The sequence below is a fragment of the Bison bison genome, unplaced genomic scaffold, assembly GCF_000754665.1.
Source record: "Bison bison bison isolate TAMUID 2011002044 unplaced genomic scaffold, Bison_UMD1.0 scf7180017864205, whole genome shotgun sequence".
Lineage (NCBI taxonomy): Eukaryota > Metazoa > Chordata > Mammalia > Artiodactyla > Bovidae > Bison > Bison bison.
Genome location: NW_011494777.1, coordinates 1,788,070 through 1,803,684, shown reverse-complemented (window position 1 = coordinate 1,803,684; position 15,615 = coordinate 1,788,070). Strand labels below are relative to the sequence as shown.

Sequence of the window (15,615 nt, the reverse complement as noted above, 5' to 3'; positions counted from 1 at the left end):
AGTCAGTGATGCCATCCAGCCATCTCATCCTCTGTCGTTCCCTTCTCCTCCTGCCCCCAATCCCTCCCAGCATCAGAGTCTTTTCCAATGAGTCAACGCTTCGCATGAGGTGGCCAAAGTACTGGAGTTTCAGCCTTAGCATCATTCCTTCCAAAGAAATCCCAGGGCTGATCCCCTTCAGAATGGACTGGTTGGATCTCCTTGCAGTCCAAGGGACTGTCAAGAGTCTTTTCCAACACCACAGTTCCAAAGCATCAATTCTTCGGCACTCAGCCTTCTTCACAGTCCAGCTCTCACATCCATACATGACCACAGGAAAAACCATAGCCTTGACTAGACGGACCTTTGTTGGCAAAATAATGTCTCTGCTTTTGAATATGCTATCTAGGTTGGACATAACTTTCCTTCCAAGGAGTAAGCGTCTTTTAATTTCATGGCTGCAGTCACCATCTGCAGTGATTTTGGAGCCCCGAAAAATAGTCAGCCACTGTTTCCGCTGTTTTCCCATCTATTTGCCATGAAGTGATGGGACCGGATGCCATGATCTTCGTTTTCTGAATGTTGAGCTTTAAGCCAACTTTTTCACTCTCCTCTTTCACTTTCATCAAGAGGCTTTTTAGTTCTTCGCTTTCTGCCATAAGGGTGGTGTCATCTGCATATCTGAGGTGATTGATATTCCTCCTGGCAATCTTGATTCCAGCTTGTGCTTCCTTCAGCCCAGCGTGTCTCATGATGTACTCTGCATATAAGTTAAATAAGCAGGGTGACAATATACAGCCTTGACATACTCCGTTTCCTGTTTGTAACCAGTCTTTTGTTCCGTGTCCAGTTCTAACTGTTGCTTCCTGACCTGCATACAGATTTCTCAAGAGGCAGATCAGGTGGTATTCCCATCTCTTTCAGAATTTCCCACAGTTTATTGTGATCCACACAGTCAAAGGCTTTGGCATAGTCAATAAAGCAGAAATAGATGTTTTTCTGGAACTCTCTTGCTTTTTTCCATGATCCAGCGGAAGTTGGCAATTTGATCTCTGGTTCCTCTGCCATTTCTAAATCCAGCTTGAACATCTGCAAGTTCTCAGTTCACATACTGCTGAAGCCTGGCTTGAAGAATTTTGAGCACTGCTTTTCTAGCCTGTGAGATGAGTGCAATGGTGCAGTAGTTTGAGCATTCTTTGGCATTGCCTTTCTTTGGGATTGGAATGAAAACTGACCTTTTCCAGTCCTCTGGCCACTGCTGAGTTTTCCAAATTTGCTGGCATATTGAGTGCAGCACTTTCACAGCATCATCTTTCAGGATTTGAAATAGCTCAACTGGAATTACATCACCTCCACTAGCTTTGTTCATAGTGATGCTTTCCAAGGCCGACTTGACTTCACATTCCAGGATGTCTGGCTCTAGGTCAGTGATCACACCATCCTGATTATCTTGGTCGTGAAGATCTCAGTTGTGTTTAAACATATCAAGGTACCATTTAAAAGAAACATTTCCCCATGAAAACACCCTTTGTGGTGCCTAAAATCGCGCTGTCTGTCCAGCTCTCCTCCATCATCACCAGCTCTTACCCTCCTGGAACCTCCCTTCATCACTTTTTTCCTGACTTAGACCCCTTCTCCTCTGGACCTCTGCCTGTCACCTTCCCTGTGTCCACTCCCTGCTTTCCTGGTGTCCGTCTTTGGTAACTTCCTGAGAAAAGTTGTGTGGGAGGTGAATGTTTGGAGACTTTGATATGAAAATGCTCTTATTCTCCTCATACTTTTGACTGACAGTTGGCTATAGAATTTTAATCTGTAAATAGTATTTTCCCATTATTCTGATGGTATTACACCACTGGCATCTAAGCAAAAATGCTGCTGCAAAGTCTGATACCAGTTAGAGTGCCGCTTTTTTAGTATGACCTATTTTGTGTTGTTTAAATCCTTTTGGATGCTTTTAAATTTAGAACCTGCCTAGTGGTTCGTCTCCATGGTGACTCATCTTGGAGCAGGCTCTTTTTCATTCTTTGCTCTGGGCACTCACTGGGCTTTCTCCCTCTGGAAACGTCTGAGAAATTTTCTTGTGTTATTTCCTTGATGGTTCTCAGAGCAGCTTACACCTCATCCCTTTTCTTTATTCTCTTTCTAGAATTGTTTTTATCTACTGAACTAAACTCTTTTGAGTTTCTTACCTTTTCTTTGTCAGTTTCCACATATGGATTTTCTCCAAACCATCTCATGATTAAGAACACTTAATTCTAAGAACTAACTGCCTTTCCTCCCTCTCTTTCTCATTTCTCTGAATGTTTCTACTTTATAGCATGCTTTTCTATTTTTGTTTCATGTGTATAATCTCTTCTCTCTGTGAAAATATTACCAGTAATCATAGATTTGGGTTTGTTTTAAATTGTTCTCTCCTTACCACGGTATTTGTTTCTTCCTAATGTGGCGGCTTATCTTCCTTTTCTTCTCAAGTCTCTGTCAGGCTCACCTGAATCCTGAAGACTCGTACGTTGACCACAATTTAACTTTCATTGCTGTTCAAATAATACTCTTAAACTTCTATCTTCCATTTATTGTCTTTAATAGTTTTAATCCCTATAAGGTAAGGACACTTTGAGAGATGTATAGGTAGTATCTTGTGTTTATCTAACTTAACTTACATTTAAGCTCATCATTCTTTATTTCCCAAGATACTCTGCCCTATTGTTAAATCTATATATAAAAAATTGTTTACATGAATCATACTTGAGAATATATAAGATAAACCAGGAATTAGGATTTAGAGTAAGCTTTCTGTTCCAAGAGCATGTTATTTGCTCAAATAGTCTGCCCATTGGTACCCGCTGGAATTTTTCTTTTAACTCTTTTTAGGCTTGTGAAATATTGTCATTTTCTTTTATAAAAGAAAAATCTAAATTCTCTCTTGTTAGCATATCTGCTGCAAATAGAATACCATGACTTCATGATAGCGTTTGTCTGGAAACTGACTTTTAGAGGATTTACTTCACTGATGTCTCTGTAACTAGATGTATAACAGGCAAATGTTACTAAAGATTTCTTTAAAACTAAGCTGTTTCATATTCTGAGCCAATCCTATCAAAAACTTTCATTTCTTACTGCCTTAGACAATTTTTTCTCAATATTCCATGGATGTAATTACTATATATAAAATCCATACTACTCTGAGAGTTCTATAGAAATAATATTTAAATCTTATAGGCAACAGAAAACCTCGATGGGATCTATAGGGTTTCTTTTTCCATTTTTCCATTGAAAACTTAGAGATTAATTAGTGGAGCTTTTCTGCTCTATACTACTCCCTGATGTTTCTTTGTGTTAATATGTTGCATTTCATTTTCCAGAACACTGGAGTTCCTAATGAGACACTTGTCTCTTTTAGCTGACTATTGCTCCATCACAAATATGCATGCAAAAAACCTAGCCATTGTTTGGGCTCCAAACCTGCTAAGGTAAGTTGCATTTGACTCATGACCTAAAGTAGAAACAATCAACTAACAGTCTAATTCTTCAGTGTTCTCTTAAGGAGAATTTTAATTTATTTATTTACTTTAAAAATGTTTCTTTATTTGACTGTGCTGGGTCTTACCTACAGCCTGCAGGATCTTTAATTGTGGCCTGCAGAGTCTTAGTAGCAGCATGTGGGACCTAGTTTCCTGACCAGGGACTGAACCCAGGCCCTCTGCCTTGGAAGCGCAGAGTCTCAGCCACTGGACCACCAGGGAAGTCCCAAGGATAATTTTTAAAAGTAAAGCTGATCTGTTGTTTTTATTAGCATTTTCCTTAAAACAGGCGGTCGAGGTTTAGCCAATGCACTGTCAAAAGTGTGCTTTCTTCCTCTGGTTCACTTGTGATCTATGCACAAACCGAAAGATAATGCTCTTCAAGACTGTTGTTCTGGGGACCCTCTGATGGTAGTGCCGTTTACCCCACAGATCAAAGCAGATAGAATCTGCCTGCTTCAGCGGGACGGCAGCTTTCATGGAAGTGAGGATTCAGTCCGTGGTCGTGGAGTTCATCCTCAACCACGTCGACGTGCTCTTCAGTGGGAAGATCAACGCAGTCATTCAGGAAGGGGCAGGTAGGCCCACGTGGATGCTCTTCCCCACTGGGAACGTATCTTTAAACCCCCACCACTTCAGTGAACAGCATCTCTTATCTCAGTTTAATAAATCTGTCTCCAAAGAAAGCAGCTAATTTATATCTGCTTCCCAAAACTCACAATTTAACAGTTCTGTTATGTGTTTTTAGTGAATACTAAATATTAGACCTACCATGATCTAAGTTCAGGGAACGTAAAAAGTGTATCGTGTCGCTTATTACTGATGTGTGTGAAAGTGTAATATAGAGCAGCAGAAGAAAAACTCCCAGAACTAAAAATGCTTGACTGATTCTAGGCCTTGTCTGCAATCCTTTAAGAAAGGAAAATAGTTAAATTATTAGTTAAATTAAATTAGTTAAAGTATTAGTTAAATTAATTATTAAACTATTTAATAATAGTTAAATTATTAGTTAAATACTTAAGGAGTTTTATACTTGTATCTATTACTGTTAATAACCTAGTATGTCATTTTCTATTCCTCAGTATAAGACTCTGTTGCTTTTGTCATTTAAAAAATTTAATAAAGAAAATTTAAAACAACGCAGAATGATAGATAGATAGATAGACAGGTAATCAGATTGTTATACACACACAGTCACAGATATTTATATTTTTCCCCCAAGTCAGAAAGTTTGAGTCTTGTCGTTGCTTTTTTTTTTTCTTTTCAAAGCTTCTCTATCAAGACCCAAGTCCCTGCTGGTCTCGTCTCCATCTACCAAGCTGCTGACACTGGAGGAAGCCCAGGCACGAACACAGGCTCAGGTCACTTCTCCAATTGTGACCGAAAATAAATACATTGAAGTAGGAGAAGGACCTGCTGCACTCCAGGGGAAATTTCATACCATAATCGAGTTCCCACTTGAAAGGTAAAATTCATTTAGTCCTCCTTAAAAATGTGCATTTCATGACTATTTGTTATTTTCTTTTTTTTCACTCTGGTATTTTAGTAGTATTATATTGATTCTGTCAGTCCCAGAAAAACCTGTTCATTCGACTGTGGATGTTACTTCATGGGAACTGAAGCAAATGGTTATCAAAAAGCATTGCATCATATCTTAGGAGAAACAGAGAATCAGAGCTCGGAGGACACTGACAAAGTCTGAGAACCACTGCTGTTCACGTTCTCGGTGTCCTCTCCAGCTCTGATTCTGTTTTTCTCTAAAGACATGATAATAACATGGTTTCCGTAACTTCTTTACTAACTGATTGTGAGAAGACTAATGTCTATAAGTTAATTTTGATCTCAGGTGACTCCTCTGGCTGCTCCATAAGAATGTCAGGATTTCAACTCCCTGGACTGGGTAGTTCTAATAGACGTTCATTTCCATATGTTAGTATACCTTTCTAAATTATTTTCATTTCCGTCAACTGAAATACTCTTTTACTTTGTCATTCTGAGTTTGTCTTCAGCTTCTTGAATTTTTTACTCTATAATTTCCTCAAAAACCTCTTTATAGAATAGTAATCAAGAGTGTCGACGCTGGGTGGACCTGGGTTCCAACCTTGACTCCATCATTTACTAGTTTTACAACATTAAACTTCTTCTTCTTACTTCCTCAGCTGTACAATGATAATAGTACTTAAAATGATAATAATAGTACCTACCGCAAATGGTTTTATGTAACTTAAATGAGATACCGTGTATACCAGTTAGCACAGTGCCTGGCATTCAGTATATATTAGTTACTTTTCTTAGTGCTTTGCTTATTTTGGGGCTTAATTCTCTTTACACACACCTAGAATCATTTTCTTCAACTCTATTTTATTTTTGGAGATTTAGTATTTCCTCTTCCTAAATATGTCTTATTCTCACTTTTTTCACAGATAGTGAGATTAGCTCTCAATATGAAAATCTGGTTAAGTTATCTTTGTGAGACTAATTACAACTGTTAACACGCGTGCATTTAATCTCCATTTCCTGCTTCAGCGGCGCTCGGCCGTACTGTGCGGCGCGCACTCTGTGGAAGGCGGGTGTTGCCTGTGTCCGCCGCGCCTCTGCAGGCTGCTTGCCTCTTTCCGTCATTTGTTCATCTTCAGTGAGTAAAGGTAGCCTCTTGGATGCCTTAATGCGGACCATTTTCTCTCTCCTAGGAGGAGGCCTCAAAATAAAATGAAAAAATCTCCCGTGGGGAGCTGGCGTTCCTTTTTCAACTTGGGGAAATCGTCCTCTGTTTCTAAACGGAAGTTGCAGCGTAATGAGAGTGAGCCCTCCGAGATGAAAGCCATGGCTCTGAAAGGTGAGTGTTCACGCCTTCCCTTCCCTCTGCGCCCAGGAGCAGCTGCATGGGGGCTGCACCTCCCGTCCTGGCACACAGCACTTCTCTTACCAGGACATACACTCAGCACGCTGTTGTCACAGGCGCCAACAGTGTGTGTCCTTGTGCTCTTTTGTGTGAACTGTCTTCTGCCAGTGCTTTATCCCCAGATACATAGTATATGTAAGTGCATAGAAGTTCCCAGTTTCTTTGAACTATACAGATTATATATAGGGTCAGTGTGTTTAAAAATTCATAACATACTTGTAATATAGTTTGTATATGGTTGGTAATAAAAAGTAACTGCTGTGGTATTTAAACTTATTAATCTTATATATTTACAGATTTTTCACAAAATGACAAAATCAGGTTTTGACATGTCTGTCAGAGTTTTAAATCTTATAACCAAAGAAAGGTGTCTTTTTCCTAGATGATACGTTGAAGTGAGAGTATCTTACTGGATAGATAAATCTATTTCTGTGTTTTTGAAAGTACTGCTCTTTTAAAAATCATTTAAATCTACTGCTATTAACAGGTTCTGAATCTGTTAGTGCTTACTTCTCAGGCAATGCTAGAAATACAGTGTTTGATTCATTTAATTCATCATTCTTTCATTTTGCAGTCATGTACTAAGTATGGGCTAGATATTTTGATAGCAGCCTCTACAGAAAGAAAATAAAATTAAGACACTGCTCCCAACCTTTATGTCTTACTTGGGACATACGCGTGTAAGAAAATAAATTTCATGCAGAATCATAGCTATTGAAATTGAGGCTTATGTGAGGCATTTATGGCAGGAGTGGTCAATTCCTATGGGAGAGAGGTGGGTGGTCAGGAAATAGAACCTGTGACTCGGGTTTTGAAGGATAAGTAGGGATTCACCTGACCAACAAGGGACCGAGAAAGGTGTTTCAGGAAGTGGTAGCAGAGTGTGTGTTGGCGTGTGGAGCAGGAAGCATGAAGAATGTTCGGGTGGGATGGTACACACAGGGGTTCAGTTCTCAGGGGCCCAAGGTGCTTGCCTGGGGTGTGGTTTTGTCCTGCATTCCTTGGGTATCACCGAATAGCTGCAGCATGTAACATGATCAGGTTTGGGTTTAAGAAGAATGACTTTGGCAGCAATGTGGGTAATGTCCAGGAAGAGGGTAAGCCTGGAGTCTGGACAGTAAGTCAGGAGACAGTTATAGCTGTGCAGGCAGGAAACAAAGAGCATCTGCAATAAGCAGTGGCTGTGGGAGTGGGAAATAGATTTGAGAGGTATTTATGAGGCAGAATCAACAGGGTGGGCAGAAAAATGGTTGAGAAAGATGCGAAAGGTAATTGTCAGGTGTTGATTAAATGGTCAGGGAGTGGCTATCATCACTGAAGAGAGTAGTGAGTTTGGGAAGAAAAATGACGTGTTAATTTTGGACATAGTGAGTTGGACCTGCCCAAAAGATAATGAGTACTAAGGACCTGGAATTCAATAAAGGACTTTAATCTGACTGGAAATACAGATTTGAAACTCGTCAGCAAACCAAGGGTGAGAACCCTAGGGGTATTTTTTTATGGCCAAAGGAGAGCCTGCTGAGTGAGAGAAGTAGGTTGGAGGCTGAATCCTGGAGAAAAGCAGTGTTTAGAGGGTGGAGGAAGCAGAGCTATCACGAAGGAGAGTGAGAAGAAATGGTCCCTCAGCAGGGACAGAAGACACGGTGGTTGTTGTGCAGTCACTAAGTCGTATTCGACTCTTTGCGACCCCATGGACTGCATGTTGGCGTGGACTGCAGCAAGCCAGGCTTCCCTGTCCTTCACCATCTCCCAGAGTTTGTTCAAACTCATGTGCATTGAGTCGGTGATACCATCCGACCATCTCATCCTCTGTGATCCCCTTTTCCTTGTGCCATCAGTCTTTCCCAGCAGCAGGATCTTTTCCAGTGAGTCGGCTCTTCACGTCAGGTGGCCAAAGTACTGGAGCTTCAGCTTTAGCATCAGTCCTTCCAATGAGTATTCATGAAGGAAGGGCTTTATAGGGAAATGTCAGCAGCATTGAGCTCTGCTAAGAGATTGAAAGAGGATGAGGATATTTCACAAATAAATTCAACACTTGTAATTAATTAAATGACCTCTGTTAGTTTCCTAGGGCTACCATAGCAAATTGTCACCAACTGAGACAGATTGGCTGAAAACAACAGGAATTCATTTCCTCACAGTTTTGGAGGCTAAAAACTGAAATCCAGGTGTCAGAGGGCCATGTTCCCTCTGAAGGATCCAGAGAATCCTTCCTGGCCTCTCCCAGCTTTGGGGACACCTGTGTTCCTGGCTGGTGGTGGTACCACTCCAGTCTCTGCTCTGTCTTCACATGGCTTCTCCTCTGTCTCTCTGCAGCTTCTCTTGTTAAAAGGATACCAGTCATTGGATTTAGGGCTCACTCTAAATTCAGTACAAGATCATCTCAAGATATACCAGTCTTTAGGAAATATAAAAGCAAGTTTTAAAATTCATCTCTATTCTGAAGTTTATTATTTTTCTAGAAAAGAGATTTTTCACATAGGAAACCACTTGAGATGAGTACAACACATTATATAAAATGCAAAATTGAATACAGTTGTAAAAATCTAATCATTCTTGAAAGTTTAAATACATGTACAGAAAAACACTGTCCCGTTTCACTGCATATGTAAGAGTGAATGAAACACCACGTTGTTTGGTTTTGATTCTGCAGGTGGCAGGGCAGAAGGCACCCTCCGCTCAGCTAAAAGTGAAGAGTCTCTTACTTCTCTCCATGCAGTTGATGGTAAGACTAAAGCATCAGTTGTTTTATTCTAGAATATATTTCATAAAAAGATATACTGCTTAATAAATAGGCTGTAGATCATAATTTCCTAAAAATACTAGTTGTTGTTGTTCAGTCACTACGTCATGTCCAACTTTTTGCAAGCCCATGGACTGTAGTCCATCAGGCTCCTCTGTCCATGGGCTTTCCCAGGCAAGAATACTGGAGTGGGTTTTCATTTCCTTCTCCAGGGGATCTTCCTGACCCAAGGATCGAACTCATGTGTCCTGTATTAGCAGACAGGTTCTTAACCACTGAGCACCAGGGAAGCCTCAAAATACTAGTATCTACTTAGTATTGTCCATTGATGCTTTAATATGGTACTAGTCTTTAATTTCTTCACTTTTGACATGATTGTGATTCAATTTACGTAAAAGTAGGTGAAGTGTTTTAAGTTAACCATTTATATTTATTAATGCCCAAAAAAGATGGTTTTAATAGTGTTTCTTTAAATTTCAAAATGAGAGCACAGTGCTTGTCACAGAGTATGAAATTAAGCAGTATTGATGTTCAGATCAGTGACCTTTTGTCTTGCAAATTTAACGTAACCTTAAATCTCATATATCACTGGTTAGAGATAGCCCTCATTATCTGAGGATGATTTTCTACCAGGAGAAGGCAACTGAAAGTGAATCTGCTTAAAATGGGGATCAACATGTTATGGTTATTGTACAAAAAGATTTGATTGCAACTTGGACAAAACTAAAAATGTTGAAAATAACTTTTTAAGCTTCCATTTAGTGTAAGTCGGGTTACAGTTGCAGTTCTGTACTAACTTCCAGAATGAACAAAGGTTACATCAGTGCTGACCTGGAAGGAGGCAGAACTTCTTTGACAAAAACAGGTAGCAGCAGATAGGACTTCCCCACATCAAGACTGGATTGTGGGGGAGGATAGGGAAGAAGGCTTTGTTGCAGAAATGATTGAGAGCTGCACTGATTTCCTCCAGACTTCTCTTAATCCGTTGGTTTTCAAATTGTGCTCTTCTGAAGTTTCCCGGAGGTGTCCTCCTCCTGGTCAACTTTCTCATCCTCATTTATAACTTCTAACCGCCAGGTCCTCATTGACCCATGGCTGTACTTGGGATTCAACAAATCCCTGCCTTTCATGTCAGTGGGGTGTCTGCCATCTTCCTGATTTTCCAGGATTTTCCATTTCACTGCAGTTGAGAGTGGTTCTCAAAATAGTGCAGTGGACTGGCTAAGTGCTTATAGTAAGGTGAAAATAAAATTTGAGTAGGGATTAATTTTATAAGTGGTCAACACATTAGTGGATGTATTTGTGTTAAGACAGTGTCTCTTTATGGTACTTCGTCACTATGGCTCATCACTGTAACAGAATAATGAGAATGAGATAGAGGACTTCTCTTACCAGTTGGATGTTTAGTAATATCATAAAATAAGGTAATACTATCACCACTCTTAAGGCTTCTGCCTGACAAACTTAAAGCCTGTTCTTGTTGAAGAAAAAAAATAAAATTATTTTTAAATATCTGAAAGGGATATATTACTAAATATAAAATTATACTTTACTAAATATAAATACTTTTTTTGAGAAGTTCAGTTTTCGGTATGAGGATATTTCCCCACAAAAACAAAAGAATAAAGCAAAAAAAAAAAAAAAAAAAAAAAAAAAAGGCCCTCTTTCTGTTGCCTATCTGAAGTACCGTTTAAAGTGAGTAGTTGTACCTCACAAGTCATGTGTGAAGTCAGTGATAAAACAAGACAAAAAGAAGTGAAAAACTTGCCCAAAGTCACAAGAGTCCATGTTGCAATAGTAATAGAATCTAAGAGTTCCGAGTCCTCTTTCTTGTGGAAACCATCCAGTGCATCCTGCCTCCAATGGTACCAAGTGAATCTGTTATTGAGCGTTTGCTTTGGGGGTTCCATCTGTGCTCCCCAAGAGATGGTTGCGTTTCCTTCCTGTATGTAGCGCATCTCTGCTGTACTAAGTAGCTGACTCATAGGGCACTGTGTGTCCTGGGACATTCATATTCTGACACTGCTACCCATTTTTGCCAGGTGACTCCAAGCTGTTCCGACCCAGAAGACCCAGATCTAGCAGTGATGCCCTGAGCGCCTCGTTTAATGGCGAGATGCTGGGGAACCGCTGCAACTCCTATGACAACCTGCCCCACGACAACGGAAGCGAGGAGGAAGTCGGGCTGTTGCACATTCCGGCTCTCGTGTCTCCGCACTCGGCTGAGGACGTTGACTTGAGCCCACCAGACATCGGAGTAGCCAGCCTGGATTTTGATCCGATGTCATTTCAGTGCAGTCCTCCTAAGCCTGAATCAGAATGTCTGGAGAGCGGGGCTTCCTTCTTAGACTCCTTGGGCTACTCCAAGGATAAACAGAGTACCGATAAGAAGGATATGGAAACAGGCGGTAGCCAGTCACAGACTCCAGGAAGCACTGCAAGTTCTGAACCTGTGTCTCCTCTTCAGGAGAAGCTGAGTCCATTCTTCACCCTGGACTTGAGCCCCACTGAAGAGAAAGCATCGAAGCCATCCTCGTTCACCGAAAAGGTTGTCTATGCTTTCTCTCCAAAGATCGGACGGAAGATAAGCAAATCACCCTCTCTGAACATATCCGAGCCCATTTCAGTGACCCTTCCCGCCCGGGTGTCAGAAGTCATCAGCCCCGTCGCAACCACGGCAGCTCAGAACGCACCTTCTGCAGCCTGGAACAAAAGTAGCGAAGAAAGTGATGTCATAAATAGATCCCCCACCCAGGTAGTAAAGAGAAAAGCAAACGAGAGAGAGGCCCAGGAAGGGTGTGAGTGTGAAGCCCAGCCCCCGGACCAGGGGGCTGCCGCAGACGTAGGCTCACCAGGGAAGGAGGAGCCTGCCTCAAGCAGTCAGAGTAAGGCTGTGCCTTCTGGACAGACTCAGACAGGTACCATTTGTTTTCCTCCATTCTTGCTTTAAGCTAAGAGGGACCTTCCACCAACTGTGCCTTTTAGGAGAGAAGTTTACTCCACAGCTAGCCTTTTATCAAAGAGAATGTTTTTTCTAGGTGGTGCTGATGGCTCAAAGCCCTAAATTAAAGTCAACCAAAACATCCCCCAAAGGGCCAGCGGTCCTACTTCAGATCTTGATAAAGTCCCCTTGTCCAATCAGAATTCCTGGATAATTTTTGCACAGCTTCATAGCTCTTGATTCTGTTTTCTCTTCTGATAAAATTATCTATATTATAGCCTTACACATTAACTAGCCAGCCTACACCATCAAATGTAAAAAGTATTCTTAATAACATTCTGCAAGCACTTAAAGCTTGTTTTCTAAGCAATCTTTCCTGAGCCGGATGAGAGACTGGCTCCCTGCCTCGCCCATCTCTGTAGCAACCCAGGAGGAGATTGCAGTCTTAAACACTCTGGTTTAGTTTTCCTTCTGAACCAGATGTGTTTTCTGCAGTGTTTGCATGTGGGATAGAAGATTGCGGATGGCCATTTTGAAATACGGAAGGCACTTTTTTTTTTAGTGATCAAATAGGGGAATGTTTGGCTTTCCATGTAGGATAACACAAGCTACCTTTTCACTTTCTTTTTTCCTAATTTTCCCCCAGGAGCAGACACACATGACCCCCCTCAGGATTCCGTTCCTGTAAGCTCAGTCTCTCTTATCCCACCGCCACCGCCTCCGAAAAACGCGGCACGCCTGCTGGCGCTGGCGTTGGCAGAGTCTGCACAGCAGGCCTCCACCCAGCCACTGAAGAGACCAGGCACATCCCCGGCTGCCTGTGCACACTGTGGGGACGCGGCGGTGGCTGCAGCCGAGGACAGACCGCCTGCTCCCTACTCTAGCGTTACTCTCGAGAAAGCCTATTTCCAAACCGACAGGCCAGCAGAGCAGCCCCACCTCCAGAACAAGGGCCCTGGGCATGGTGACCAGCCAGTGCCAGACACAGCAGCTGCCGGGGACTATACCCATTCCAGCACCACTGACTCCACGGGGCAGTCCCCCCCGGCAGACTTACCAGGCGATCAGCCACATCGAATCTATTTATCTGGGGACCCAGAGAAGGCCAGAGTCACTTCCGTTCCCTTGACAGACTCAAAGTCTGATGATCTCATCACTTTCCCTGAAGACCAGTCTGTGAAGACCAGTGTGCCGACCGTCTCCTTTGTGGACCACAATCAGCTCCATTTCTACAGTGGAGATGAGCCTCCTTCTTACCTTGGTGCAAGCATGGATAAGCCCCATCACCCTTCAGAACTTGCAGACAGAAGTCCTGCCCCTTCTCATTTGCCTAGGGACAAAATCTGCCCTCCTTCCGAGTCCCCTGGAGAGAACACCAGCACAGCCCCCCTGGCGTACATGACGCATGCTCCAGCAGCGGCCATAGCAAGTGCCAGTGAAGCCAGCTGGGACGTGGCGGAACAGCCCAGCGCAGTGGAGTATGTAACCGCCACCCTTCAGCGTGCTCAACGAGCCAGCCGTCCCCTACCCCTACCTCCTTCCCAGAGACCTGCAGAGCAGCCCCCAGTCCTGGGGCAGGTACAGACCACAGCCAGTATAGGACTAACCAATCCCCATAAGGTAAGAAGTGGGGCGGGTCATTGGCATGCAGTGTTTTTCCAAAGGTGTGCCACTCTCCATCAGTGTGTGCCGTTACTATGAGTGAGATCTGACATCTCTTTTTAAGTCCTATGGCCTATTTCCATGAAACACTTTCTGGTTGAGATTGGGATCTGCCTTTATCTTGATGCTGGCTTTTCTCTGAAAAAGGAGCAGCTTCTCCATGGCTGTGGTTTAACTATACCCTCTCCCTCTACAAAGAGATTATAAGCTCAGGAGTCCACCTGGCCATTGGCTGTCAGAGTTGTGGGGTTTTCCCAGCTCCCTCACTGACTCACTGTGACTCGGGGCAAGTTGTCCAACCATCTCTGCCAGGTTTTCACATGTGCATGACCAAAGTGCTGTAGTCTCAGGACATTTGGAAGACTTTATGTCTTACCAACTTTCTAGAAATATCAGAAATGACAGCGTCTTAGGACTTTTTGTTTTTTCAGCATTAGCCATCAGATTGTTAAATAGTCAAGCACCTATTTTGATGAGAGAATGTTATATGCAGACTGTGAAGTTTTTTTGTCGTCGCCTTGGACTAAAAGGACTTCACTATCTAGTCCTGTATGGAAGATGCTATTTCCAGCCACTTGTTTGTCAAGGGCAGTATGTGTGCAGCCTTGCAGTGAGAACCATGTTTGTCCTCTGATGCCACAGACACACTGGAGTGGGAGGGAGAGGCGGAGGCTGTGTTGAACGCCACCTGGACATGTCCCTTCCTGTCCCTCCCTGGCCTGGGGGCTGAAAACTGCCCACTGGGTAGTGGGTGTCACTTCAAAACACTCTTCAGGTAGAACTGGCACTGCTTGTTTAACAGAATGTTCTTGGTGTTGAGACTGAGCTGCACAGATAGACCGGGCATGTGGTTTCAAGCCTAGTGGTCTTTTAAACAAATCAGATCTGTCATGGTCCACTCCATCTCTTGAAAACCCATCCTAAATGAGAACAGCTCTCCAAAGATGGGCTGGCTGCCACACCAGGTGGCCAAACAGGCCTGCCTTCTTTTCCTGACTGTAGGGACAGGTAGGCCTCTGCCCTGTCCAGCACCTCTGCAAAGCTTGGGAAATTTCCAGCTGCTGCCCACATGGCCTCAGCTTGTGAGTTATGAATTCAGTAATGTTTGATTCCGTAGAGAGAAGCATAAAAAAACACTCACAGTACTATCATCTTTCAACAGGTTCAAGGAGCAGTTCCGGCTCCGGAGAGGCCGCCTGAACCCAGGGGCATAGGTGACCCTGCACCTGTCCTGGTTGGGGATGGCGGGGCCGCTGCACAGTGCCCAGCCTCCGCTCCAGCTCCCCAGCCCGTCCTTCCTGAAAAGGTGCGGGAAGGCGCCAGGGCACCCGCACTGCACCTGCGCGCCGAGTCTGTGCCCGCGCACGCTTCCTGTGGCTTCCCCACCCCAGCGCCCCCCGCCAGGACCATGGAGAGCAGACTGGCCGCGGCCCTCCACTCGGGCAGCGCCGACGGGGCGGGCAGCGCCGGGTACCACTCCTTCGTTGCCGCTGCCTCCGCGGAAGAGGCCTTGCCTTTGCCCCTCCCTGTCCCACAAGCCAAGCACGGCCCTCTTAAGACTGCTTACCCCACGTTCGCCAGGCCCGACCTCACCACGGAGCCCTTCGGTCCAGAAAGCTGTCTGCATTTCAGTATGACCCCAAACTGCCAGTTCCGCCCCCAGAGCGTGCCACCCCATCACGGGAAAGCAGAGCCACACCCAGTGTATGCATCCAGGTCGGAGCCACCAGCCTCCACAGGCCCCCGGTACAACACGTACGTGGCCCCGGGGAGAAGCGTGTCTGGGCACCACCCGAAGCTGTGTAGCCGGGCAGAGTATGTGTCCTCACTGAGCTCGTCCGTCAGGGGTGGCTGCTACCCCGAGGAC

At 43.7% G+C, this 15,615-nt stretch overlaps 1 protein-coding gene across 5 annotated transcripts in view; it reads left to right on the top strand.

The window, feature by feature from the left end:
- Positions 1–15,615, top strand: part of ARHGAP32 (Rho GTPase activating protein 32) — a 132,354-nt gene that overhangs the window by 111,355 nt on the left and 5,384 nt on the right. For all 5 annotated transcript variants that reach the window (XM_010844690.1, XM_010844685.1, XM_010844686.1 and 2 more), the window contains 8 exons: positions 3,342–3,449; positions 3,933–4,078; positions 4,770–4,965; positions 6,191–6,336; positions 9,056–9,127; positions 11,188–12,063; positions 12,733–13,706; positions 14,911–15,614. In XM_010844690.1, the coding sequence (XP_010842992.1) occupies positions 3,342–3,449; positions 3,933–4,078; positions 4,770–4,965; positions 6,191–6,336; positions 9,056–9,127; positions 11,188–12,063; positions 12,733–13,706; positions 14,911–15,614 (3,222 nt within the window). The remainder of the gene's footprint in view (positions 1–3,341; positions 3,450–3,932; positions 4,079–4,769; positions 4,966–6,190; positions 6,337–9,055; positions 9,128–11,187; positions 12,064–12,732; positions 13,707–14,910; position 15,615) is intronic.